Source organism: Carassius auratus, unplaced genomic scaffold (assembly GCF_003368295.1).
Source record: "Carassius auratus strain Wakin unplaced genomic scaffold, ASM336829v1 scaf_tig00041982, whole genome shotgun sequence".
Taxonomy (NCBI): domain Eukaryota; kingdom Metazoa; phylum Chordata; class Actinopteri; order Cypriniformes; family Cyprinidae; genus Carassius; species Carassius auratus.
Window position 1 is genome coordinate 1 of NW_020526685.1, and position 23,603 is coordinate 23,603.

Genomic DNA, 23,603 nt, shown 5'->3' on the forward strand with positions numbered 1-23,603 from the left:
GATTCACACGGATCGTTCTGTTCCTGGATGCTGATGGGCAACGTTCCAATGGAACATTCCAGCTGTGCTAGAATAGTGTCTTTAGAGGCCAGCTAGTGAGCTAAATTTAGATGTCAGTAAACAATTATATCTTATAGTGTAAGGATGGCTCTACAATTTACTTGATAAAACTTTAAATGAAAATGATTGCATTATATTTCCATTATTGTAATACTGGTTTTATAAAGGGAGTCAGCACTCAAGTGCATGCACACTTTGTGCCTGCCTTTTAACGGTCCTAATCTTTGGCTGAGTTCAGAATAAAGCCTGTTTTCCTGTCTGTTATTGTTTAATCTTCAAATAGTAAGAAAAGCCGGATGTAGACATTTAAATAATCCAGGGATTTCTTATTTTTTCCTATGTCCCTGAAGACCACATGTTCTCAAACGAGAGCCTTCACAAACCTCCAAGGAGGACGCAGGATGGCTTACAAGTACCTAAATTAATAAAGTTATAGATATATTTTAATATACATTAAATATATATATTTAATATAAACTAAAAATATATAATAATAATAATAATTAGTATTCTACTTCATATTATAATAACTTTTTGTTACTGCAGAACATCTTCAATATTATTTCATCACAAAGTGAATCTTGGTTAATTAAATGAAGAAATCAATACTCTCAGTTACTGTAAAAATAGTCAAAAAAATAAATAATCAAAATCAAAGCAGCCTTAATTACAGCAGAAATACTGAAACTTAGTAGCTTCTATTATAGGGGAAGCCTTTGAATAATAAATGAGGAGCCGTTGAGTTAAAACGGTTGAGAATCTTCTACTGTCGTCTATTCTAAATGTTTGCATGAGTGTGGTACAGAAGACATGTTTTTGTTTCTCATGTATTTGTGCTCAGCTGACACAGAAGATGTGTGCATCGTGGAGAGATTGTTCTCCAGCAGCCTCGTCGCTATTGTCAGCCTTAAGGCACCTAGGAAGCTGAAAGTCTGTCACTTCAAGAAAGGGACTGAGATATGCAACTACAGCTACTCAAACACTATACTGGCTGTAAAACTGAACAGACAGGTGAGTCAGTAAGCATCCGTTTTCTGTGACACATGTTTATAGTATTGTGTTTTATTACAAGTGAAGAGGCTGTATGAGAATGTTGCAATCTTGCTTTATTTCCACAGAGACTGATAGTGTGTTTAGAGGAGTCACTCTATATCCACAACATTAGGGATATGAAAGTACTACATACCATTCGAGAGACCCCTCCGAATCCTTCCGGTGGGTACCGCTGCTTGCCATCAGTGCATCATTGTTAGTGTGATGTTTTTTCCAGACTGTATTGGGAAGTGCATGTAGTAGCTTCTTCTTTCAGAATGATCTTATGCTATATATTTATGTTTGGGGTACTGACTCGTTACTAATGGCCTTGCTGACAGACAGATGTTTGTGATTATTAATATATGTCACTAAACATTTATAGGACTATGTGCCTGTCAATCAGTAATGACAACTGTTACTTGGCCTATCCGGGAAGTGCAACAATTGGAGAGGGTACAAGTTTTTGACACGGTCAATCTGGTAAGTAGTATTTAGTTTCAACGTTTGCCATAGTTTATGGCTTTAAGGTATTGTGTTAAACAGGGTTGGTCACTATGTCTGTGTGTATGATATTCTTCCCCAGAGGGCAGCTAACATGATACCTGCCCACGATAGTCCACTAGCAGCTCTGGCGTTCGATGCAAGCGGCACTAAATTGGCCACAGCATCTGAGAAGGTAGAGCGCTGTGTGTGTGTGAGAGACTCATTCAGACTATAATACAGTGGCTACAGTTGTTTTGGTTGATAATGAAAATGAAACTATAGCTCCAATTCTTCAATTTTTTTTATGACATTTTCTTACTTGTAATGCACTGTCTTTCAAATGTTTGGGGTTGAAACTTTGTTTTGTTTATGAAAGGATTTTCTTATGCTCACAAAGGCTGCATTTATTGAATTTAAAAAGCAGTAACATTTTGCAAAGTTATTAGAATTTAAAATATATTTTTTTGTGTGTGTGTAATTTTTTCCTGTTTAAAACTGAAGTTTTAGCATCATTACTCAAGTCTTCAGAGTCACCTGATTCTTCAGAAATCATTCTGATATACTGATTTAGTGCTTAAGAAGCATTTCTTACTGTTATTAATGCTAAAAAACAGTTGTGCTGCTTAATATCCTTGTGGATACATTTGTGGATACATTTTAGGGTTTTTTGTTTCTTTGATGAATAGAAAATGCAAAAAAAACCCTGCATTGTTTTGAAAAAGTCTGCAACATTATAAATATCTCTACTGTCACTTTTGAGCAATTTAATGTGTCCTTGATTAATAAAAGTAGTATTTTGTTTTGATTGGACGTGTTTGCATACTGACCTTCAAGATTAAAAAGTGCTGAATAATAGATCAAGAATTGCTTCCTAAAAAGTTACATTTTTGAACCCTTTTTTCTTGGTATTATTTAGGGGCACTGTAATCCGAGTTTTCTCCATTCCAGAGGGCCAAAAGCTCTTTGAGTTCCGGAGGGGGAGTAAAGAGGTAGTAAACTTTATAGCTGTATTGGGATACAAAACACCAAGAATTATATATGGCACACAGAGTAAATGCATTTGATTTGATTATCCCTCGACAGATGTGTGAGCATCTGTTCCCTGCCTTCAGTATGGAGGGACTCTATCTGTCTGCCTCAAGCAACACGGAGACGGGTGCATATTTTTAAGCTGGAGACCCAGAGAGAGAAGTCAGTGTAATGATGCCCACTGAAATAAGTGGTTTTCAGACCTTCTTCTCACATCTCAAATACAAAATGCTGTGGATTTGTTTCTTTTTTTTTTTGTTGTTTGTTTGAGTAAGATAAAACCTCCTTCTGATAACAGATCTGCAAGCTGCACATAAAACAGAACATAGACATAACTTTCTTTTTCAGGTTTTTATTTATTTTGCAAACAACTTGTGTTTTTCCATCTTAGGCCCCAAGAGGAGCCCACTACTTGGACAGGATACTTTGGAAAAGTACTGATGGCCTCCACAACATACCTGCCCGCACATGTAACAGAGATGTTCACTCAAGGAAGGGCATTTGCTACAGTCAGACTGCCCTTTTCAGGTCATAAGAACATCTGCGCTCTGGCCATGTGAGAAAACCATTCAAGCTAGAGACTGTAGCTGCTATCAGGATAGATGTGTCTCTGATTATCTTGCTTGTGATTGGTTTCTAGAATCCAGAAGATCCCACGCCTGCTGGTGGCTGCAGCAGATGGCTATCTTTACCTGTACAATCTGGACCCACAGGAGGGGGGAGAGTGCACACTAATGAAACAGCATAAGTGAGATCCAGTGTTACCAAGCTAAAACGATCCATCAGAATACTAGTCTATATACTTATCGTAAAAGTTTGGGGTTGTTAAGGGGTTGTATTTTGAAATGTTTTTTGAAATGCTCATATAGGCTGTGTATATATAAATAAATATGAATATATTTTAAAATGCAAATCATTCCTGCGATAGCAAAGTAATTTATTCCTGTGAAATATCAAAGTGGGATGCTTCAGAAATCGTTCTAATATGTTGATTTGTTTGGAAACATTTCTTATCGATATTGAAACAGTTTATCAGTTTTTTTTTCAGGATTCTTTGATGAATAGAAAGTTTAAAAGAAAAGCATTCATTTGAAATAGAAATCTTTTGTAACATAAATGGCTTTACTGTCACTTCTGATCAAAGCTGGTTATTGAGTATCCTGTATAATTTACTGTGAACCTAAAACAGGTTTTAATGTGTTGTGCTGGAACTCATTGGTTGTGATTTTAGCATTTTCTTTGCTTTTTTCTCTTAGTTGAAATATTAAAAAACATTTTTTTTTTGTTTTGTTTACCGTATTTTCCAGACTATAAGTCACACTTTTTTTCATAGTTTGGCTGGTCCTGCGACTTATAGTCAGGTGCGACTTATTTATCAAAATTAATTTGACATGAAACGAGAGAAATGAACCAATAGAAAACATTACCATCCCCAGCCGCCAGAGGGTGCTCTGTTACTCAGTTCTCCTGAAGTCTACACTGAAGAGACAGAGTGCCCTCTCACGGCTGTAGACGGTAATGTTTTCTCTTGGTTCTTGGTTCTAAATAAATGGGACTTATAGTCCAGTGCGACTTATATGTTTTTTTCCTCTTCATGACGTATTTTTGGACTCATGCAACTTATACTCGGGTGCGACTTATAGTCCGAAAAATACGGTAGTTTAAATTTAGCTTGTTTTGTTTGTTTGTGTACAGTAAAAACAGCATTTTTAATTTAAGGATTGCATTAAAGCGTTTGTATTGTATTGTATTTAATTCCTCGTGTAAATGTGTTTCGTCTTTTAGGTTAGATGGAAGTGTAGAGGCAGCGAATGAAATCCTTGAGCAAACAGCTCACGACCGGCCGCTTGTGGCACAGACCTACAGTGCTGCTGTTGCCAAAGGTAAGAAGCTTTCATTTTCACTCAAAGTATGAAAGAATGAAAATGTTCAGATGGCCTTGTATGGTTCCACTGGCTCAGGTTACACTGAGGATCAGGGGGCGGTGGGGGGTGCCGGGGTGGAGGAGGACATGAACGCCCTGCACCTGGACGAAGAGAACGAGCACCCTCCATTAATCCTGGAAACAGACTGAGCTGTCCTGGGCCGAAGATGGAAGCGACTGAGTGACATTGCAGAGGGGGTTTCCTCCTCTGGTGCTGCTATGGACATGTGTGACCTGATAAGAGAAAGGGATTCAAAGAGAGATCATTTTAAAGCGAGCCTAGCTGTAGCCTTATTCTGTCTGTTGTTGCGTATAGATGTTTCCCATCCCCCATCCTTGTGGCTTTCTAAAACCTGGTGAATTTTTTTCTTTGCTTTCCTTTTTTTTTAAGGCCCAGTTATGTCCTTAATCAGACCAAAATATGAAATCCAAGCTGCAGGTGTCCCGTTTCTTAGCTTTGCATGTACATGTGCCAAGATTAGAAGTTCTAGAAAACCTTAGCTTTCATGTGAATGGTTCTGATGTGTTTGCTGGCCATTTCTCATCTTGAACTTTGACAAACACTTGTGTGCTTGTGCATTTGTGTCTTTTTTTTTTTTAATTGTGATTGAAAGTGAACTGGCTTGCGCCGCCTGCTATACGTCTCCACACAACTGTGCAGTGTCTGCGTTGTTGAAGTCCCTTACCACTCATCAACATCTGTGGCTGTGCAATGGCACCAAGATGTGAATGTTGTCCTGTAATAACAATGTATATGATGTGTTAACATGGACGGCCTGGTTACGTTACTGTGTTTATAACAGGCTGAGAGAGTTGTTTTTAGTTTTATCTTGAATGACTGCATCTGTACGCACATATGCTTTACAGTACTCTTTTAATTAATCCCATGCCACATTATGGGGTAAATGGGCAACGTGGAGAACAAAACTTTAATTTGGTTTTGAATTACCCCTAGTGTCTTCATTTGGCCTGATTTCTTTTGAAGTTTTATTATTTTAAGTTACAAACACTTAAGTAACCTCAGTTGTAGAACGGACGACTGATGAAGGCGTTTAATGTATTGATTTGAGAGGGAACTAGTCTGTGATGAACGTGGTTTCAAGAGGCAGTTAGTCATCAACTTGTTTCAAGGACATTTGTGTTTTATTCGTAATGAAAGAATGAATGAAGGAAGGAAGGAAGCTGTCTCTTTGATTTATTCTCAATACCAGCAGCTGATGATTGCTCATGAGCCTCATTTTAGGTAGGTCCCTATTTTGGAGGCCTTGTCCTTTGCAAAGAAGAAAATCTGAATATATTTCACCAAAACGTCAATCTTTTAGTAAAAGGTTGCAGCATTTAGCTTACAAATGGGGTGTGTTCTCTTTAAGACATCCCTGTGGTCTGGCAGTCGCACCAGAACAGGTCAAACGTTTCATGTGATAACCAGGGTCCTTTTGAAAAATGAGAGGACCAGGGTTTATGAATGTAATTAACATATATTTACAAAACGCAAGTGTGTCCAAATAAGCACACAGGTCAAACAGACAGTATAGGCCTTCAGAGATACCGTCTGAATTCTTGGAGCTCTAAAGGATCTTGAGATCATTTGTAGCATGATTGTCTCTTGAGCATGTTTTGATGTTGCATATCAACAAATGTCAAGGTCAGGAATAAAATGACTTATGTTCTCATCAGCCAGTGAGCCCTAATCCCCCAAGGCCACTTTAATCTGTTTTCTAATGATTTTTGTATAAAATGTAAATTGTTCCATTTAAAGATTAAATAAATCCTCTGTTGAAAATGTCTTGGCGTTTTTTTGTTTTGTTTTACCCATCTCATTCCTTCCTTCAGTTTAGAGAGTGGTGTACTGATCTTTTATGTTCATCATAAATATTACATAGAATTGCATTGAAATTATTGAGTTAGCACAGGAAGCATTCAGCATGTTAAACCTCAGCAAGTAATGTTTATTTTCTTAGTTTCAGTTGCAGTTTATTAAAGATTGAATGAAAGGTACCCGCACTGATTAAAGAAAAGCAATCTATGACCAGCATATAAATTCAGACAAAATTCAGGTTTTGGTTCATCCAGAACCAGTTTTCTAATTGCATCATTATAAAATCATTAAACCACTATGTTAATCTAAACATAATCTTGGAAAAAAGTATAGACAACTGCATTAAACAAAAGATGAAAAGGCAAGCAATATGAACTATAGACATTTAGTTCTTATGTCTAGACAATCTTGAGGTCCTTCATTGCAGATTCAAGGGTCTGAAACAGAATTAAGAAAATATTTATAATCATCTTTATGCATTTTTGACTTCTGCTAACAAATTAATAATTAAGAGATGCTCAAAAGTTCAACACGTACCTTTACATCCCAAATAGTCATGCCTCCGTCCATACCAGTGGTGCAGAATTTGGCACACTGTGCTTTTCCTCCATTAAGAATGGAGAGTTGGCTAAGAAGTGAACAAAAAGTTGCATTAACAGATCGTAATGTCTATTGTTGCATTGAGTTAAAATTTGACAGGATTGCTTTAATGCCACAGTGGATCACAAATGGCAAACTTTCAACTTAAAAAGAACGAAACTGACAGACTTATTGAATATGCCATACCTGATGCTGTTCTTGTGCACAGACTCCAGGACAGCTTCTTTGCTGTCAGTGGTGGCTTTCTTATCCAGGTTCTGGAAGCGTTCTCTGGCTGACATGCCCTTCTGAGCACTCTGTTTGGGTATGTCGAGTTTCCCTCCAAAAGACAAGGCTGCTTTGTTCGAATCATAGACAAACAACACAGGGTAGCAGTCATGGCCCTGAAAAAGATATGAAAATGAGGGGACAATCTAAACAGATTACTTTTGCATCAAGGCCTGACATCTGAAGATACTTACAGCTGCCACTAGGCTGTTCTCAGTAATGAAAGTCACGCACAGAAGAGGCAAGGTTTCTGAAGTCAGACTGGCACAGCTGGGGAGATGAAAGGAAATTATTTGGCAAATAGGATTTTGAATGGTTTTCAAAGCAAAGTTTGTGCAGGGCCAGATTTGAAAGGCAATACTCACACAGCAGTCTTTCCTCCCTCAGCCACTGCCACAGTGCTGTCATGGCTGGCCCAGGCCACACGATTGCCGCTGTCCGAGAAACAGACACCGTGTACCCAACCTGCGGTTCCAGTAGATTCGAACATGACCTCTCCAAAGGGCATTTTAGAGCCCCATGCTGTTGGAGCAGGCTTTTCTTCTACTTCCTTTATGTAAGCAGAAAAGATCCTGGATTGGGAATTAACAAATGGGACGTTCACATAACAGTCATATTCATAAAAGAGACATAATAATGCAGGGAAGAGTTAACCTAACCTGCATTTAAAGTCACATGATCCAGCTGCCAAAAGGACGTTGTTGGGGTGCCAGTCCAAACAAAGGATGGTGGAGCGGATGGGCTTCTTAATGTGCTTGCACACCCACCTAGAATTATAAGACATAACTTCTTTAAGTATCTTGGATACACCCAATAAAACCAATTGATTCATCTGTGTTATTTGACATTAACGAATGCCAGCTGAAATGATAAAATGTAGCTTATAATACAGTATTGTAAGCTTAGTTCTGGTCCTCAAATTGAGCAAGAGTGTTGGTATAACAGTCAGCACTGGGATTTTTTTTACTAGTATTTCTCTGTAATTTCTGGAGGTTACATTGTTCCGGTTGGTGGTGACAGGTGATGAGTATATTAATAAGTGAGTTGCAGAGTCATTCATTCATATAATTTGTTCAAACCACTGGATGCTTCTCAATTAGAAGGTTGCATATCTTTGTGAGGTGATTCATTCAGGAACGAAACAAGTGACATTTGCTGAATTCAGAACAGCATACTATCATATGTACTACTTTTACCATATCTTTCCACAGCATTAGTAATAAGAATAGTATGGTAGTATGTGGTTCTGAATCAAAGTCCCTTTCAAGATTTATTTTATATATTCCTGCAGTCTTTGTTCCGAATTCAGCACAGATGAGTGATTCATTAAATAATTCACTCAACTGATTATTTTATTTAATTTTTTAAAAGAAAAAAAAAATTCCAGCAATTAAATGACAGCTACTGAATTCTGAGCATTTTCATACTTTTACCATATTTTGCATGGCAGAAATAATAAGAGCAGTATGCTAGTATGGGGTTCTGAGCACATATTGAGTAATATTAACTATTAACATAACTGATTGTATTTAAAATAATAATAATAATTATTATTATTTAGTTACTCAACAAGGAGTATGAGTAAGTCATTAAATCATTAATTCAACGGAATCATTTGAAAGCAGTGAGTGATTCAGGGATGAAACAAACAAGTGAGTCATAGAATCGTTCATTAAATCGATTCATTCAAAGCTTCATTTAGCACCGCAAACCAACGAATTCATCGGTAAAGAATTCCGCTCTGCCTTTGTTTGTCTATTCTCTCTCCACCAAAGAAAATGGTTCTTGTGACTTGTATTTAAAAAGCTATTCATTATTAACTTCGTGTTCGCTTGTATTAAAGCAATATTCGCGCTGTTGGTCTATCAGCAAGAGTATGAATGCCTAAGATTGGAATGAAATGGTTACTCGATCGTCTCAATGATATCACATCACATGAGTTAATGTGTAACCTGTAATCAAATGACTGAATGTGACGACTAAAGATTCAACGCGGTTGGTGAGTACCAGCATCCTCTGCTGCATTAAACCGGGTTATTTAAAAACAAGAGAGAGCCCATGTGCCTCATAACATAAGTAGATTAACATTTCAGCCAGAAAAGGCTCACTATCCATCCAATATTCCTGTCTGACTGATCGGATGATACTCACCAGTCATTATCCTGCTCAAAATAGCAGACTGAGATCAGACGTGAGCCACTGCCCACTGCAAACTTGTTTTCTTTAGGAGACCATTTCACACAGCGGGCGGCACGGTTGATCCTGAGAATGACCAGGGTGGGCTTCCATGCGTCCCCCTTCAGGGTCCAGACGTATGCATTGCGGTCAGTGCCACAGGTCACGATACGATTGCTCTCTGGGGCCCAGTCAATGCCTGGGTGATAAGGAAACGGCTTGGATGAGATGGCGTTGGTCACATTAATGCTCTGTGGCTGTGTAGGTCAGATGAACCTTCTAGACTTACCAGTAACCTGGCCATTGTGCTCTTTCAGCACATGGATTTTGTTCCAGTTGCTTCCGTCTTTCTTGTAGATATGGACTTCATGGTTATTAGGACACAGTGCAATTTCTAAAGAAAACAGGAACCCGGTGTATAAAATATTCATCACAAGTTTATGGAAAAAAATACCTTGGCTTGATGAGTTGGATAACAGCCTGAATATTTTATTAGCAAGTATTTGTTTATTCAAAGTTTATATGTGCCACTTTCCTATGGCCTCCATAACTCAAATGATAAATAATATCTGTATAACTGTGTGGATTGTTGAGGAAAGGTTGGATTTATGATGGTGGGATATATTTAGTCTAATGCAAAGGCTACATATGTGGGTATTGGGAACAGGCCAATTTCTATTTCCCGCTAGAGCAGATGTGCTCACACATTTTTCATAGGTGAGCTAGAAAACCTTCATGTTTTTAACAGCAGCAGTTAAACCTAAAAGTCATTCTCAGCCTTCTCGTTTCCCTGCTGTTTCTCTGTGGTCTGCTGAAGACGTACGGCATCGGCAACAAAGCACCATTCATGGTAAAACAGGAAGTCTGGGGGGAATTAGTCATTACTGTTTCTCTCATCAGCATGGAAAGAAAAGCAGGGCGGCAGCAGTGAAAAGACACAACTTTGACTATGTTTTTGCTCTTTTAAGACAGTTTTTAAACTCTTAAAACATAGTCCTGAATGATTTGGATTTTTGAGAGCACTTCACTTCAATGCTGAAGGATTCTAACTGGCTTCATAAACCACATAGCCTAAATACAAGTGCACATGTGGCGTGCACGTTTATGTATGTATTTTACATTTCTAGAAGGATATGCAACTTTTCATCCAAAATGTAGTTTTTGTCAGAGCAGTATTGGCTCTCAAAGGCCAAATGGGCGTTCACAGCACAATTTAAAACTAGTAAATGTTAAAAGTCACATAATATGAGTAACAAGACCATCTCTGTAAGGAAATGTTAAACATTAGTTCATGAAAATCAGTGCACAGTCTCATCAGACTCTCTTGAGAAGAATCCTCAAAATAAATATTAGTTGATCAGATGAGCTTTGGAGACAAATCATTTGTGTATTCAGCAGTGAAGCTCGCACATGATTACAGTCCTAGACACTGGGAACCGCTCCAAAGACGTAAAAGATGCTGCGAGTGTGGGGACTTACGAGTTCGGTCCTTGTTCCAGGCATGGCAGCTGATAGGTTCAAGAAGAAAACTGTGATAAGACATGGCTGCTTTTTCCTGCAAATTAAATTTGAGGTAATTTTGAGATGAAATTGTGAAAATGAGGATTAATCAAACTACTGCAACATGACTGCTTGTTCACTTCCGTAGACATGCTACTAAAATGGAGAAGTTTAGAACTTCCTTTTAAAATTCTTTCCGGGTTTTTGACTTCTCTCAGTTATACTTAAAACAAAAGTCAAACAGCAAAGCCCCCCACCCCCCAACAATGTAATAAATTAAAACCAGACCAGAAAGGAATGTGACAAGCCAGATGCTCCACTTACAAGAAAAACACACAAAACACCTCCACTATCTTTGATAGTTTCCGTTTAAAACATAACGGTTCTCTCTGCTGAGGGAGTTTGCAGCCAGGTGAGATAGTAGACCATTTCAAACCTCTCACTACAGCTAAAAAGTCACCGAAACACTGAGACTTGCTTTCTAGTTGTCATTCTCCAAGTTAGTGCATGTTAGTCAGGCACAAACACCAGCAAAACCACAGACTGCTTCACATCTGAAAAAAGAAAATCTCCCAAATTCAGATAAACAAAACCATATGTTTTCCTACTTACCCAGGAAACCGTAAAAATCTGAGAGATGTTGGGGGGGGTTGACCAAATCTGCAACAGAAGCCCGAGTTCGTGGACTCTGAGCAGTCAACACAAACGCTAGCTTTGCTCTGAATGAACTAAAGTATTTCCTTAGTCGTTTTTCTCTCTAGATATGCACTACTTCCCCTTCCCTGTTAGAAACATATAACCACTTCCTTGTGTGGGCGGCTGTCTGCTGGGTCAACTCCCCTTCACATTCTCTTCTCTTGCATGTTTTTAAACCCTCCGTCTGCAAAGCTGATTTATGGTAACTAGCTTAATGCACTGTAATAATTCACAGGAGCCGTAACATAAAAAAACTGTACAGTCCAAACCTGGGTTGCAATCTGAGAGCTGTGTATATCTAGGAGCATATGAAAACCAGTCAATGACAAAGGCATTGAATCAAACAGAAAGAGATGACACTTGCGAATGTTGTGTAGTATACATCATTTATTTCTAGCAGACCATTTACATAAAATTCTCCTTTTAATTTAACACCTCTCCGGTTTCCCCTGGAGACCCAGAACAATTTAATCAACCATCACACACTGCTGGGGTGCCAGCTTTGGCATAGATTTTTTTTTTTAATTAAAAAACAAACAAAGAAAACAAAAGATCCTAACCCCATTTCCCATTAGTGTTTTCCCATTTTTAAAGAGTGTCATACACCAGTACCCACCACTGCTCAGTGCTTTTTTTTTTTTTTTTTTTTTATAGTTAAAAACTTTCAGAAGTGTTATCGGAAATCTCCTTGTTAGTCTTCAAGCTGCAGTGCTTGTGCTGTGTCATGCTAGTTCATGTGAGTTTTACATGATCCGCAGGCCTTGGATTGAAGACTCTAAGGTCTGTGGAAAGAATTAAGTAAAGATGGTAAATTCTAGTTAACCAAGGGATAAAACAGAAGCAACATAAATGGCAAGAAAAGTTTGGAACGATTTAGAAAATATTAAATACAAACCTTGAAATCCCATATGGTCATTGCTCCGTCAATTCCCGTAGTGCAGAATTTGCGACAATCTCTTTTGTCTCCTTCATATATAGACACTTGGCTACAAAGTTCAAAAGAAAAATGATAAATGGTTACGCACAATTTTCATAAAAATGATTCGAATTTATATGCAAAGTTAGAGGTTGGTAAGACTTTAAATATGTTTTAAATAAGTCTCTTATGCTCACAAAGGCTGCGATTATTTGATCAGTACAGTAAAAAAAAAAAAAAAAGACGCAGTAATACCTTGAAGCTTAAAATTATTAATTCTTCTGATGGCAAAGTTTCATTTTCAGCATCATTACTCAGCTATTCCGTGCCACATTATCCTTCAGAAATAATTGTAATATGCTGATATGCAGGTTAAGTAACGTTTCTTATTTTGTGCTTTTTAGGATTTTTTGATGAATAGAAAGCTCAAAACCTCCGCATTTATTTTAAATCTTTTGCCACACTGTAATTGTCTGTACTGGAATTTTTTATTAATTGAATTAATTTCTTTTGGAAAAAATGATGTCTTACTGACCACAAAATGTAAAATCTGGTAATGTTTATATAATTTTCAAATAATTTTTGCCCTACGTGATGCTGTTCTGATGCAGGGTTTCTAGGGTGCTATTGCGGTCCTCAGTGGTGGCCCTCTTGTCCATGTTGCGGAAGCGCTCCATGGCAGAAATGTTGCGCTGGATGCTCTGCTTTGGAATGTCCAGCTTGGAAATGAAGGTCAAGTTTCCACCATCATCAAAACTGAACAGCATAGGGCAGCAATCGTGACCCTGATGGAAAAACCCTCTACATTAAATCCTGAAGAAAGGTAATCACCTCTAAAGTACAGCGCAACAAACAACAAATAAAAAAAAAAAAAAAGCTCTTACTGCTGCCACAATGTTGTTCTCAGAAACAAAAGTCACACTCAGAAGGGCAAGGAATTCGGTCTTCAACTGGCTTGGCCTGTAAAGCAGAAGTGTGCTTTTAGTCATTAACAAGCATGATGTATTATAAAAAGTCTCTATCAACAAATATCCACTTTTTTTTCTTCTTCTAAACACAAACCATTTCCATTACTCACGTTGAGCTTATTGTGGGGTCCACTACAGTGACAGTGCTGTCATGGCTGACCCAAGCCAGTTTGTTCCCACTGGCTGAGAAACAGACGCTGTGAACCCATCCTCCACTTCCTGCCCCGCCAAACTCTGACATCACCTGCCCAAAGGGCATCTTGGACCCCCATGGGGTTGGAGCTGGTTTTTCATCCACCTCCTTGATGTACGCAGAGAATACCCTAAGAAACAAACATGCAAATATGATTCAGAGCCCTAACAAATCATTCACATTGAGCAAGCTTCAATATGCAGACTCACCTGCATTTGAAGTCACATGACCCAGCAGCCAGAAGCACATTATTTGGATGCCAGTCTAAACTGAGGACAGTTGAACGGATGGGCTTCTTGATGTGTTTACTAACCCACCTAAAAAAAAAAAAAAAGTTTTTAAATACATAATAATAATAATATTATACATTTACACGTATATATATACACACGTACACAATCACAGGACCAACATATCAGCTGTGACCTACCAATCATTTTCAGACTCAAAGTAGCAAACAGATATGAGTCGTGCTCCACTCCCCACTGCAAACTTGTTCTCTAGCGGAGACCATTTCACAAACGTGGCAGCGCGGTTGATCCTGAGAATAACAAGGGTGGGTTTCCACAAACCGTCCTTTTGACTCCATACATAAGCATTACGGTCAGCTCCACAGGTCACAATGCGATCACTTTTAGGAGCCCAATCAATGCCTAGAAAACAACAACAAAAACAATGGTAAACTTGCAATTATAACAATGTCTGTGAGGAATTTGACAATGTTTTTTCAAATTTTTACCTGTGATGTGCCCATTGTGCTCTTTTAATTCGTGAGCTTTCACCCACTGATTTCCACTTTTCTTGTATATATGGACCTCATGGTTGTTTGGACTTATAGCAAGTTCTGTAATTGAAAAACAATGCATGAGATGAGGCATTGGTTCAAAAAATGTTGACAACATCAATGAATAAATGACAAGGACAAATCTTTCTTACGGGTCCTGTCCCGGTTCCACGCATGGCATGTGATTGGCTCCAACAAAAACTGGTGCAGTGACATTATCTCCAAATAACGTGCACCTCTGCCTGAAAAGAAAGGCAATTATGTTTGATTAATGTGCCACTAATGTTAGAACTTTGATTATACTGATCGGTAGAATTGTGTTTAACAGTTTCGATATGTGCATTTCTTCATTAGCAGAGGGATTATCCAAAGGACTTAAAATTTTGATATTTAGTACAACAACACTATAATTGTCTCATTTGTCAAGACAAATACATGCAGGACTTCACGAGTGTGAGTGTGCAGGAGATTACAAACACTAGGAGGACCGACCCACTCATACAGGTGGATCCAGCCCGGTTTTGACTGGTGACAAGCAAAGCTCAATGTTTTGGCTTGTTTATTAACCATTTTACTTGTGGAGAACACATAGGAACTAAATGATCAACTTTAGCTCGAAACGCATGTTAATTTACTTGCTTATTTTGGGTTTAATTTTTTGTTTTGTTTTATCATACTCGCAATCGTGGATAATAATATACTCTGGATTTAGTTGATAAATAGCGTAATTGGTGTCAGAAATGATTTTAAAAAAAACATCCATCTAATCACAACCATCGGGGTTATGTCCACAAAGAAATCTGCAGTTTTTCGTCCGTAATCATATACAAAAGCAAAAATTTATTTTTCAACAGTCAGAACCAGATGACTGCTGTCAGTTCCCGGTTTTAGGGCGTGGGTGAGGCAGGTCATCATTATCTGATGCCACAGGCTTCTGCTCGCGAGCTGCCCGTCTGCTACATTAGCCGACAGCTAACGCCAAAAACAGACTACATGCCTGGGAAAAATACGCAGAAAGCCGGAAAAGAGACTCCTGGTTTAAAGATAATGCTCTGCAGTACATTATACAACCGTGAACACACTTATAACGCGAGTGTATTCACAGAAATGTTCGCGGTCTGTTAAGATTTGAGGGAAAGGAAGGCCTTGCTCAAGTTGCCGGCTCAGTCCGCTCCCTGCTGTCGGAAAAAGGCATGGCACGGGCCTCACTTAAGTTACCTTAACCGATGCTCCGCTTCTTGAGGAATGTTCGCAAGGATGTTGGCTCTCGGGTGTTCACCTGTTGGACGGACTTGAATTCGCGGACTCTGGACAGTCGACACGAATTCACTCCGGCTGCTCTCTTCTCGCTCCCTGATTTGGGCCTGTCAAGGAATCCAGGAAATGGGACGCAGCTCCGCGCGCATGCGTACGCACGGCAGACGGTGGGCGTGTCCACTCCGTGAGCACTCACCAGCGCAAGTCATTCAGAAGACGCATAAGTGAGGGCTGGCACTGTAGTGAGCAGGCCATGCATCAAAGGACTGTGCTGCTTCTGATCTTAGGCGGGATAATTGATATTTTATTGTATTATAGCCCTTAAAAGGAAAGTTCACCCAAAAATGAGAACACAAATTAAGATATTTTTGATGAAATCCGAGAGCTTTCACACCCAACTGCCTTGTTTACATGAAGTGGAAGCAAGCACATGTGTGATAATCTCTCCACAATGGAAGCGGGCTGCTGCAAACGAGATGAGGAGGGAAATAATTGTTGAATAAAATCATTATTTTCATTTTCTTTGCACTTTCATTTTATTCTCATAGTTTCATAAAATTTTGGCTGAACCACTGATGACACGTGGCCTATTTTACCCATGTCCTTGTTACATTTCTGTAACTGGAAATATTTCAGTAGCATTGCTTTCTATGGAGGGTCTGAAAACTCGGATTTCATCAGAAATATCTTATTTTGTGTTCTGAAGATGAGAGGTCTTACGGGTTTGGATCAACATGAGTGTGAGTAATTAATGATAGATTTTTTTTGGTGAACTATCCCTTTGTAACAATCTTTGCAATATCATAGTGTGGTTTTCTTGACATTTTTTGTTTGAAAGATCGTTTCTTCCTTTTAATATTCCTTTTCTTGTACATTGCTCTCCCCAACTTTGCTTCATGTGGGATGAATTCTGCCACTTTGATGATTCTACAGTATAACCAAGGCCAAATAAGTTGTCAACATTTTAAGTGTTACATATATGCATATGTGACCCTGGAGCACAAAACCAGTCTTAAGTCGCTGGGGTATACTTGTAGCAATAGCCAAAAATATATTGTACGGGTCAAAATTATTGATTTTTTTATGCCAAAAATCATTAGGATGTTAAGTAAAGATCATTTTCCATGAATATATTTTGTAAATTTCCTACTGTAAATATATAAATAATTTTTTTGGTTAGTAATATGCATTGCTGAGAACTTCATTTGGACAACTTTAAAGGTGATTTCCTCAATATTTAGATTTTTTTTTTTTTCTTTTTTTTTTTTGCAACCTCAGGTTCCAGATTTTCAAATAGTTGTATCTCGGCCAAATATTGTCCTCAATCTCAATTAACCATACATCAATGCTTATTTATTTAGCCTGTCAGGTGATGTATGAATCAAAATATAAAAATTTTTACTCTTATGACTGGTTTTGTGGTCCAGGGTCACATATAGGCTACGCTACCAAAAGCTTGTGGCCAGTAATCATCAAGCATCAAAATGATAAAAAGGTAAGGTTAAGACATTTCATTTGTTACAAATTATTTATATTTAAAATAAATGCTGTTCTTTGGAATTTCCGCAAAAAATATGAAGCAGCACAACTAATAATAAGAAAAATTTATTGTTCAGCAAATCACCATATTAGAATTGTTTCTGTAGGATCATGTGACACTAAAGATTGGAGTAATGATGTTGAAAATCAAATAAATGCAGCTTTGATGAGCATAAGAGATTTCTAATGCATTTAGAAAAAACCTTACCGACCCCAAGCCTCAAAACATCTTTAAATTAAATAAAGATTGCTACAGCTGGCATTTCAAACATAAATTAAAATCGCATTCTATTTTCATTTTAATGCTACTTTGTGAAAGGGTTAGTTTACCCAAAAATGAAAATTAGGCCCTAAATGACTTACCCTCAAGTCATCCTAGGTGTATATGACTTTCTTATTTTAGAAAAATCCCATCGAAGTTATATTAAAAATTTTATTTTAACAAGTCTTTGGTCTTTCAAGTTGTTTAATGACACTCAAAGGGTGTTGCATTGCTTCAGTCCAAAAGAAGTTAAATAAAAAGCGCCCGTCCTTAAAAAGTGTTTCACATGGCTCCAGGGGGTGAACAAAGGCCTCCTTTAGTGAATCGATGCTTTTTTGTAAGAAAAATATCCATATTCAAAACGTAATAATAGCTTTAATCTAGCTTGCGCTCACTGTGTAAAAGGAAGCAGTTTCGGGCAGATGACGTATGGAGGTTAGTGTTGTGCTGTTGTGTTGTGCTCAAGTGACTGAACGGACACACAGCAGAGAGATCAAAACAAAACAACGGAATGTTGGAGGATATAAGCCAAGAGGAGACTGTTTCTCCTTTGCTAAAGTAAGGAAACTTTGCTTATTTCGATCCTGTTAACAAACTTTGGTTTTCAAGAGACTCACCGGCGCATGCGCAACGCTGACCTCCATTTACCTCAACTGAGGCTGACATATACCTACACATTCAGACACTCAGTGTTGTCCACCAGCTCAAAAGGTTTCCTGGCAGGTTTAGAGGTTTCAACCCACTGCACACATCCTTGATTTCAGTCACCGTCTGGTTCGAGGTTAAATAGCTCCCTGTTCATACAAAACTCAATTTCATACTCAAGGGGGGCCAAAGTTGATTTAAAAAAAATAATAATTCTGATGATTAGATATGCTCTTACAGTCTCTTGAAGGTCACAACTGTTTTTGGTGCCACTGTCATTTTATCCAAGTCTGAATCCATTTTCTTCTTAGTCCTCAGACCTCTTCCTCCAGGCTAGCTTAGAGGAAATCTATTGTACTCTGATGTTTCTTCCTTCTGCAGTTTTGTGGAAAAAAAGGATACACTGATGTAGAAAAAAAAAAAAAAAAAAAAAAAATATATATATATATATATATATATATATATATATATATATATGTGTGTGTGTGTGTGTGTGTGTGTGTGTTTTAACTAATTCTGTCAAACACTTAATCACGATTAATCACATCCAAAATCAAAGTTTTTGTTTAGATAATATATGTGTGTATATTTATTATGTATATATAAATACACACAAATGCATGTATATATTTCAGTAAAATATGCTATGTTTATACATTAGATATATTTATAATATAAATTATAAAACAGATAGTTCCAGTCCTTGATTCTAGAAATGGCATTCCTTCTGTCTTAAGTCTTTTAAAAACATTCATAAAGAATATATTCTGCTGGTACCCCCCAAAATGAGCAGTTATTATCTTCTTCAATTTAATGGTGAGATCTATGTCTGTGCTGCATGACATTCTCCAGAGTGGCTGCCTGTATCTTTGTATTATCTTTTTCTTGAAATAACAGCTTTAATTCTAAACCAGTGATGGCTTCTTAACCTGCTGAAGCTTCTCTAGATCTTTCTTTTTATTCTGGGTCTTAGCGATACTTTCATCCCGTTGGCAAAGGTGTGCTTCTGTACTTTGTCATCCAGGCCCTAAAGAGTAACAGCAGGTATTTTAGAGCCAATAAACTGAATCATTTCAGATCATTATGTTACTTTATTTTAATTTGTCAATGAATAACACATGCTTGCATGATTTCACACATGATCGCAGATGTGTGGGGAATTTACAACCATATTTTAGTCAAATATTTGATTGCTTTCACCTGTTTTTCCTTTTCTGACTTTGCCAGAATTGACTCCCATGCTTCCAAGTCTCTTCTCAGGTCCATTAGTTTTGAGCACTTCAAGCATTGGCAACATTATTGTCCTTCTTTAACATCTCTTTCTTTCATGCTGTTTTCTGCTTGATCAGCTGGTTACAGTACTTCTCAGCAACTGCAACCATATTTAGTTCCTGAGAATGTAAAAAATGCAGTTCATTTTCATTAAAAATGAAAACCACATTCAGACACAGTTGCTGTGGCCAGGGCTGAATCGCCCTTTTCTTTTGAAACAGGAATACATTTTTCAAGTTCTTTGATCTTCTCTGCTATTGTTCTTGATTTCTTCAGAACAGCTTACCTTCATCTTGGTCTGTTGGTGAGCCATGTGGACCTGGAAATAAAACACTGCAGGATAGAAAGGACTAGAAAAGATATAAATTAATCATTTAAAAAAGAGGATTAAAAATGAATGACTTCAGAAGTATATTTTTCCACATTATTTGAGCTTCAGAAATCTTCTCACTTTTCGCTGAATGGCAGTGAAGCCATTTCTGAAATAGTAAGAGACAAGGGTTGAGATTAAACCTTCAAGTGTAAGTATACTGTATGGATTTTATGTGCTGTTTCTGTCTTGTCATTTTTTGGATGATAAAGAGCTACTGTTTTACAGGAACAGCTTATACTTAAACTAGAAAAGCCTTTCGGGAAATGCAGATTCCCTCTAGGATGCCCTTACATACCAGTTGCCAGGTGCAGGATTAGGAATGCGTCACCAACACCTGGTAAACATAAGAGAGTATGAAGTACATCTGACGTTTTTATTTAAAATTAGCACTTCTTTCTGGCTACTATGTATTGGTTTCTATGTATGTACCAGTACTTCTGAATGGGTTGAGGCTAGGATTTTGTACATTTTAAGTTAAAGGACTTGATGAACATGTATGTGTGGAGAGCATTCACTTAGTATCATTATTTCATTTTTGACCAAGATGGTTTTTAGAGGCTGTTGCATTGGAACTCTTCTTATATTGAAATAATAACAAACTATGCTGCTTGATGGAAGTGCATTGGTTAACATATCAGTATGTATGTGTTATATTCAGGGAATTTAAGGACTATAACTTATTTGTAAATAATTTAAACCTGAATTAAATAGCACTTAAAAAATGTGTTTACATAGGACATATATACAAAAAAGACAGTAAAGATAAAATAAAAATAAAGAGCACCAGAAATATAGAATAATAAAGGAAATGCAATAATGATGGATATTAAAATAGCAATTTACCTCAAAATAAAAACTTTGCTGAAAACATACTCACCCTGAGGCTATCCAAGAAGCACATGAGTTTCTTCACTGGAACAGGTTTGTAAAAATTTAGCATGACATAATTTGCTCACCAAATGATCATCTGCAGTGAATGGGTGCCGTTGTAAAGAAAGTCCAATCAGTTGATAAAAACATCTCAATACTTCAGAAGTAATCCAAGATTCCACACAGCCCCAGTCCATTAATGAATCCATCATTAAGACATGCATCATTAGGAGCTACAAACCATTGCTTCTAAACCATTAAGTCCTATCCTCTCCTATTTGGACTCTCATTCTGACGGCACCCATTCACTGCAGAGGATCCACTGGTGAGGAAGTGATGTTAATGTAAATTTCTCCATACCTGTTCCAAAACTAATCTACATCTTGACCTGAATTTGAGTAAATTTTAAGCACATTTTTATTTTTGGGTGAACTGCTCCTTTAATAAAAGAATGAAATAGAAAACAGATATAAATGACTAGATTGTTTAAACTCATTTGGCACAGTGCTGTACACAGAGTGGTCATCCCTTTATACAACTGTTTATGTTGGGGTCCAAAGGAAATATCAACTTAAAAAAAAAAACAGTATGTGAGGAAGTTCAGGCATTTTGTTATATTTATAGGTGTCTGATACCCTATAGAAAGCTGAGATGGTCTGGAAGAGCCCTTTCTTTCTTTTTTTGCACCTAGTCAAGCTTCCTCTGCTTTGAAGAGCTGAGCCAAGAAAGCCATGGAGGGCTGCAACAGGCCCAGCACTGTTTCATTCAGTGGATCTTTGTTTTTGCATAGCCATCCTGCATGTTGTACCACCTTGAATGTGCTGATATAATCAACAAGGCACATTCTTTGGCTGAGAATCTATAGGAGCAACATGGAAATCTTTCTTTCTCAAATGCAGACTTATGGTTCAAGCATAATGCATCAGCTCAAAACTTTAGCAGCCAATAAACAAGTGAAAAACATTTGTCTACTGATTGTAAAGTGGCTATGTTGTGTTACTATATCACACACATTGTGAGCGGTGGTGCAGTATTCCACTTCAAGCATGTGTGGACACATTAGGGGATCATTAAGGCTGCTAACTCAAAGCTGTGAACACACATAAGCTGCTCCCTGGATACCCAGAGGATATTATACATTAATTAGCTATCAGAACTATAGACGGTATACTCTCAGATGGCTAAATTTACCTTCTTAATACTGAGATATGTAAAAAAAAAAAAAACAATAACTATAAAATGTAGCTATAAAGGCAAAAAGGAATAACAATCTATCATTCTTCATCTAACTAGTGCATTTTAACATGTCCATATAGTTTTAAGCCAGTCATACACATTCCATTTAAATTATTTAAAAATAAATACAAATATAAACACCAAAACATTTCAATAAAAGACAAGTTTTTCTCATCTTTAGAGTCACATTAATGTATAACTTGGATAAAACCTGCAAAGTATGTCACTCAACATACAAAAAAATACTGTTTATTTAATGTTTTCTACTGTTTATTATCGATCACAACCAAGAGAACAGGGAAAGAAGCAGCCAATTTGCTTTTATAATGTTTCACCCTATCACATTTTCCCTTGACTCATGTTTATGCATATTCATACCTCAAGACATGGATTTTTATCTGCATATTTTATTAGCACCTAAAGGCATTCTTTGTCTCTTTTATATAATATTTACAATTTTTTATTCATAAATTTAATTAATTAATTCACACACACACACACACACACACACACATAATTTATTTCAATTACTTTCCTACTTTATCAATTCAGTTGACAGATTTGTCAAAAACTCCAGTTCAGTTCAACAATCAAATCCTGCACTTACCATAAACATATTATGACCAAGAGGTGGCAGAAGTGAGCTATATCATCTCAATTGAGTAAATTATGTCAATAAGGTGTCCATATAATCTGTTTGCATTCTTTTATATTTGGAGTAGTTTACATCATATGCATCACATTCTAAAACATTCTCACATATATCTTTTGTTGTGGATGTAGTTAGATATCCTCAATGGCTTTCTGAACTCAGCTCATGTCTGGCATTTAATTAAGTTCTAGTGTTGCAATCACTCTAAAATCCAAACCCAAAAAAAACAAAAACAACAACAAAAAAAACCTACAACATCTGAAGCTCATAATTTAACAAAAATATTTTATTTTGGTACTTCAAATCATTACTATTGAGAACCCAATTGATGCAATATAGTAGTAACCCTTTATTTCAATATATAAGTTTTAATTTGCTAGCAGTAAAATTAACAATATCTTATGATTAATATATGTGCATGTCATGTGCAGTCTTAAGACATGCCATAATTACACGATGTCTTCAATAAAAATCATTATCATTTATTTACCATTTTCATTTTTAGGTTGTACCATTAAACCACATTGCATCCCACTCAATGAACTGATTTAATTAAATGCATTAATATGTATTTGTTTCAGTTTTAACGAGTCTTCAGATCAAATACATTTCATTATAATGCCAAAAGCACAATGCCTCTTTGCTCATTAAAGTTGCGAGGGACTGAGAAAGGCCAGTGTGTGGTCTGCCTCCCTCATTATCCCGCTGTTTATGTGGATTGGCGTTTCTTCTGCACGACACTATTAAATGGCTCTATTGTTTCCAGTTGCTAAACTCCTCAAATCCAATCCCTTCCCCTATTGCTCAGACTAACCTTCTTTACTTTCTACCACACAACAATTATCCAGCCACAATTAATGCAATCGGAATAATGCAAATTTAATGTAAATCATCTACATTCATTATCTGAGCATTTATTACAACCCAAAACAACAACCTTGTCCAAATGTAAAATGTTACAGGGAGCTGCAAAATGACCACACAACATGATTTATATTTTCCACGATTTACTAGACATCACTTTAATTCAGATTAAATCAGGTTAAAA

The 23,603-nt window shown here is 37.1% G+C and overlaps 4 protein-coding genes across 5 annotated transcripts; 2 read left to right on the forward strand and 2 right to left on the reverse strand.

Moving 5' to 3' along the window:
* The first annotated feature begins 870 nt into the window (after positions 1-870).
* Positions 871-3,048, forward strand: LOC113085599 (WD repeat domain phosphoinositide-interacting protein 2-like). The gene is made up of 7 exons (XM_026255204.1): positions 871-1,071; positions 1,179-1,275; positions 1,478-1,575; positions 1,679-1,771; positions 2,496-2,567; positions 2,662-2,734; positions 2,999-3,048. The coding sequence occupies exons 1-7, from the start codon at positions 871-873 to the stop codon at positions 3,046-3,048; spliced, it is 684 nt and encodes a 227-aa protein (XP_026110989.1).
* LOC113085604 (WD repeat domain phosphoinositide-interacting protein 2-like) lies at positions 2,740-6,316 on the forward strand. 2 transcript variants are annotated; one of them, XM_026255210.1, is made up of 5 exons: positions 2,740-2,775; positions 2,999-3,163; positions 3,248-3,355; positions 4,393-4,490; positions 4,569-6,316. In XM_026255210.1, the coding sequence occupies exons 2-5, from the start codon at positions 3,048-3,050 to the stop codon at positions 4,679-4,681; spliced, it is 435 nt and encodes a 144-aa protein (XP_026110995.1). In that variant the 5' UTR covers positions 2,740-2,775; positions 2,999-3,047; the 3' UTR covers positions 4,682-6,316. The 2 variants fall into 2 exon arrangements, with proteins under 2 accessions (XP_026110995.1, XP_026110993.1); XM_026255208.1 differs by having other exon boundaries at positions 2,740-2,769.
* A 138-nt stretch (positions 6,317-6,454) lies between these two features.
* On the reverse strand, positions 6,455-11,661 carry LOC113085603 (actin-related protein 2/3 complex subunit 1B-like). Its single transcript, XM_026255207.1, has 10 exons — positions 11,505-11,661; positions 10,872-10,947; positions 9,682-9,786; positions 9,369-9,591; positions 7,877-7,984; positions 7,583-7,789; positions 7,412-7,487; positions 7,137-7,333; positions 6,888-6,978; positions 6,455-6,787 (listed from the first exon to the last, which is right to left on the reverse strand). Exons 2-10 carry the CDS (start codon positions 10,933-10,935, stop codon positions 6,749-6,751), a joined length of 1,110 nt encoding a protein of 369 aa, XP_026110992.1. The 5' UTR covers positions 10,936-10,947; positions 11,505-11,661; the 3' UTR covers positions 6,455-6,748.
* Positions 11,662-12,202: 541 nt separating this feature from the next.
* LOC113085602 (actin-related protein 2/3 complex subunit 1A) lies at positions 12,203-15,851 on the reverse strand. The gene is made up of 10 exons (XM_026255206.1): positions 15,668-15,851; positions 14,602-14,691; positions 14,405-14,509; positions 14,096-14,318; positions 13,875-13,982; positions 13,583-13,795; positions 13,389-13,464; positions 13,096-13,289; positions 12,484-12,574; positions 12,203-12,370 (listed from the first exon to the last, which is right to left on the reverse strand). The coding sequence occupies exons 2-10, from the start codon at positions 14,663-14,665 to the stop codon at positions 12,332-12,334; spliced, it is 1,113 nt and encodes a 370-aa protein (XP_026110991.1). The 5' UTR covers positions 14,666-14,691; positions 15,668-15,851; the 3' UTR covers positions 12,203-12,331.
* Positions 15,852-23,603: the final 7,752 nt, after the last annotated feature.

Coding starts and splice junctions, on each gene's coding strand:
- LOC113085599 (XM_026255204.1), top strand. CDS start 871: ATGTTTTTGTTTCTCATGTATTTGTGCTCAGCTGACACAGAAGATGTG. Junction 1,072..1,178: donor CTGTAAAACTGAACAGACAG/GTGAGTCAGTAA, acceptor TTATTTCCACAG/AGACTGATAGTGTGTTTAGA. Junction 1,276..1,477: donor GACCCCTCCGAATCCTTCCG/GTGGGTACCGCT, acceptor AAACATTTATAG/GACTATGTGCCTGTCAATCA.
- LOC113085604 (XM_026255210.1), top strand. CDS start 3,048: ATGGCCTCCACAACATACCTGCCCGCACATGTAACAGAGATGTTCACT. Junction 3,356..4,392: donor ACACTAATGAAACAGCATAA/GTGAGATCCAGT, acceptor TTCGTCTTTTAG/GTTAGATGGAAGTGTAGAGG. Junction 4,491..4,568: donor CAGTGCTGCTGTTGCCAAAG/GTAAGAAGCTTT, acceptor CCACTGGCTCAG/GTTACACTGAGGATCAGGGG.
- LOC113085603 (XM_026255207.1), bottom strand. CDS start 10,935: ATGTCTTATCACAGTTTTCTTCTTGAACCTATCAGCTGCCATGCCTGG. Junction 7,334..7,411: donor AGAACAGCCTAGTGGCAGCT/GTAAGTATCTTC, acceptor TATCTTTTTCAG/GGCCATGACTGCTACCCTGT. Junction 6,788..6,887: donor TGACTATTTGGGATGTAAAG/GTACGTGTTGAA, acceptor ATTCTGTTTCAG/ACCCTTGAATCTGCAATGAA.
- LOC113085602 (XM_026255206.1), bottom strand. CDS start 14,665: ATGTCACTGCACCAGTTTTTGTTGGAGCCAATCACATGCCATGCGTGG. Junction 13,983..14,095: donor TTTGAGTCTGAAAATGATTG/GTAGGTCACAGC, acceptor TTTTTTTTTTAG/GTGGGTTAGTAAACACATCA. Junction 12,575..13,095: donor CTGCATCAGAACAGCATCAC/GTAGGGCAAAAA, acceptor TGAACTTTGTAG/CCAAGTGTCTATATATGAAG.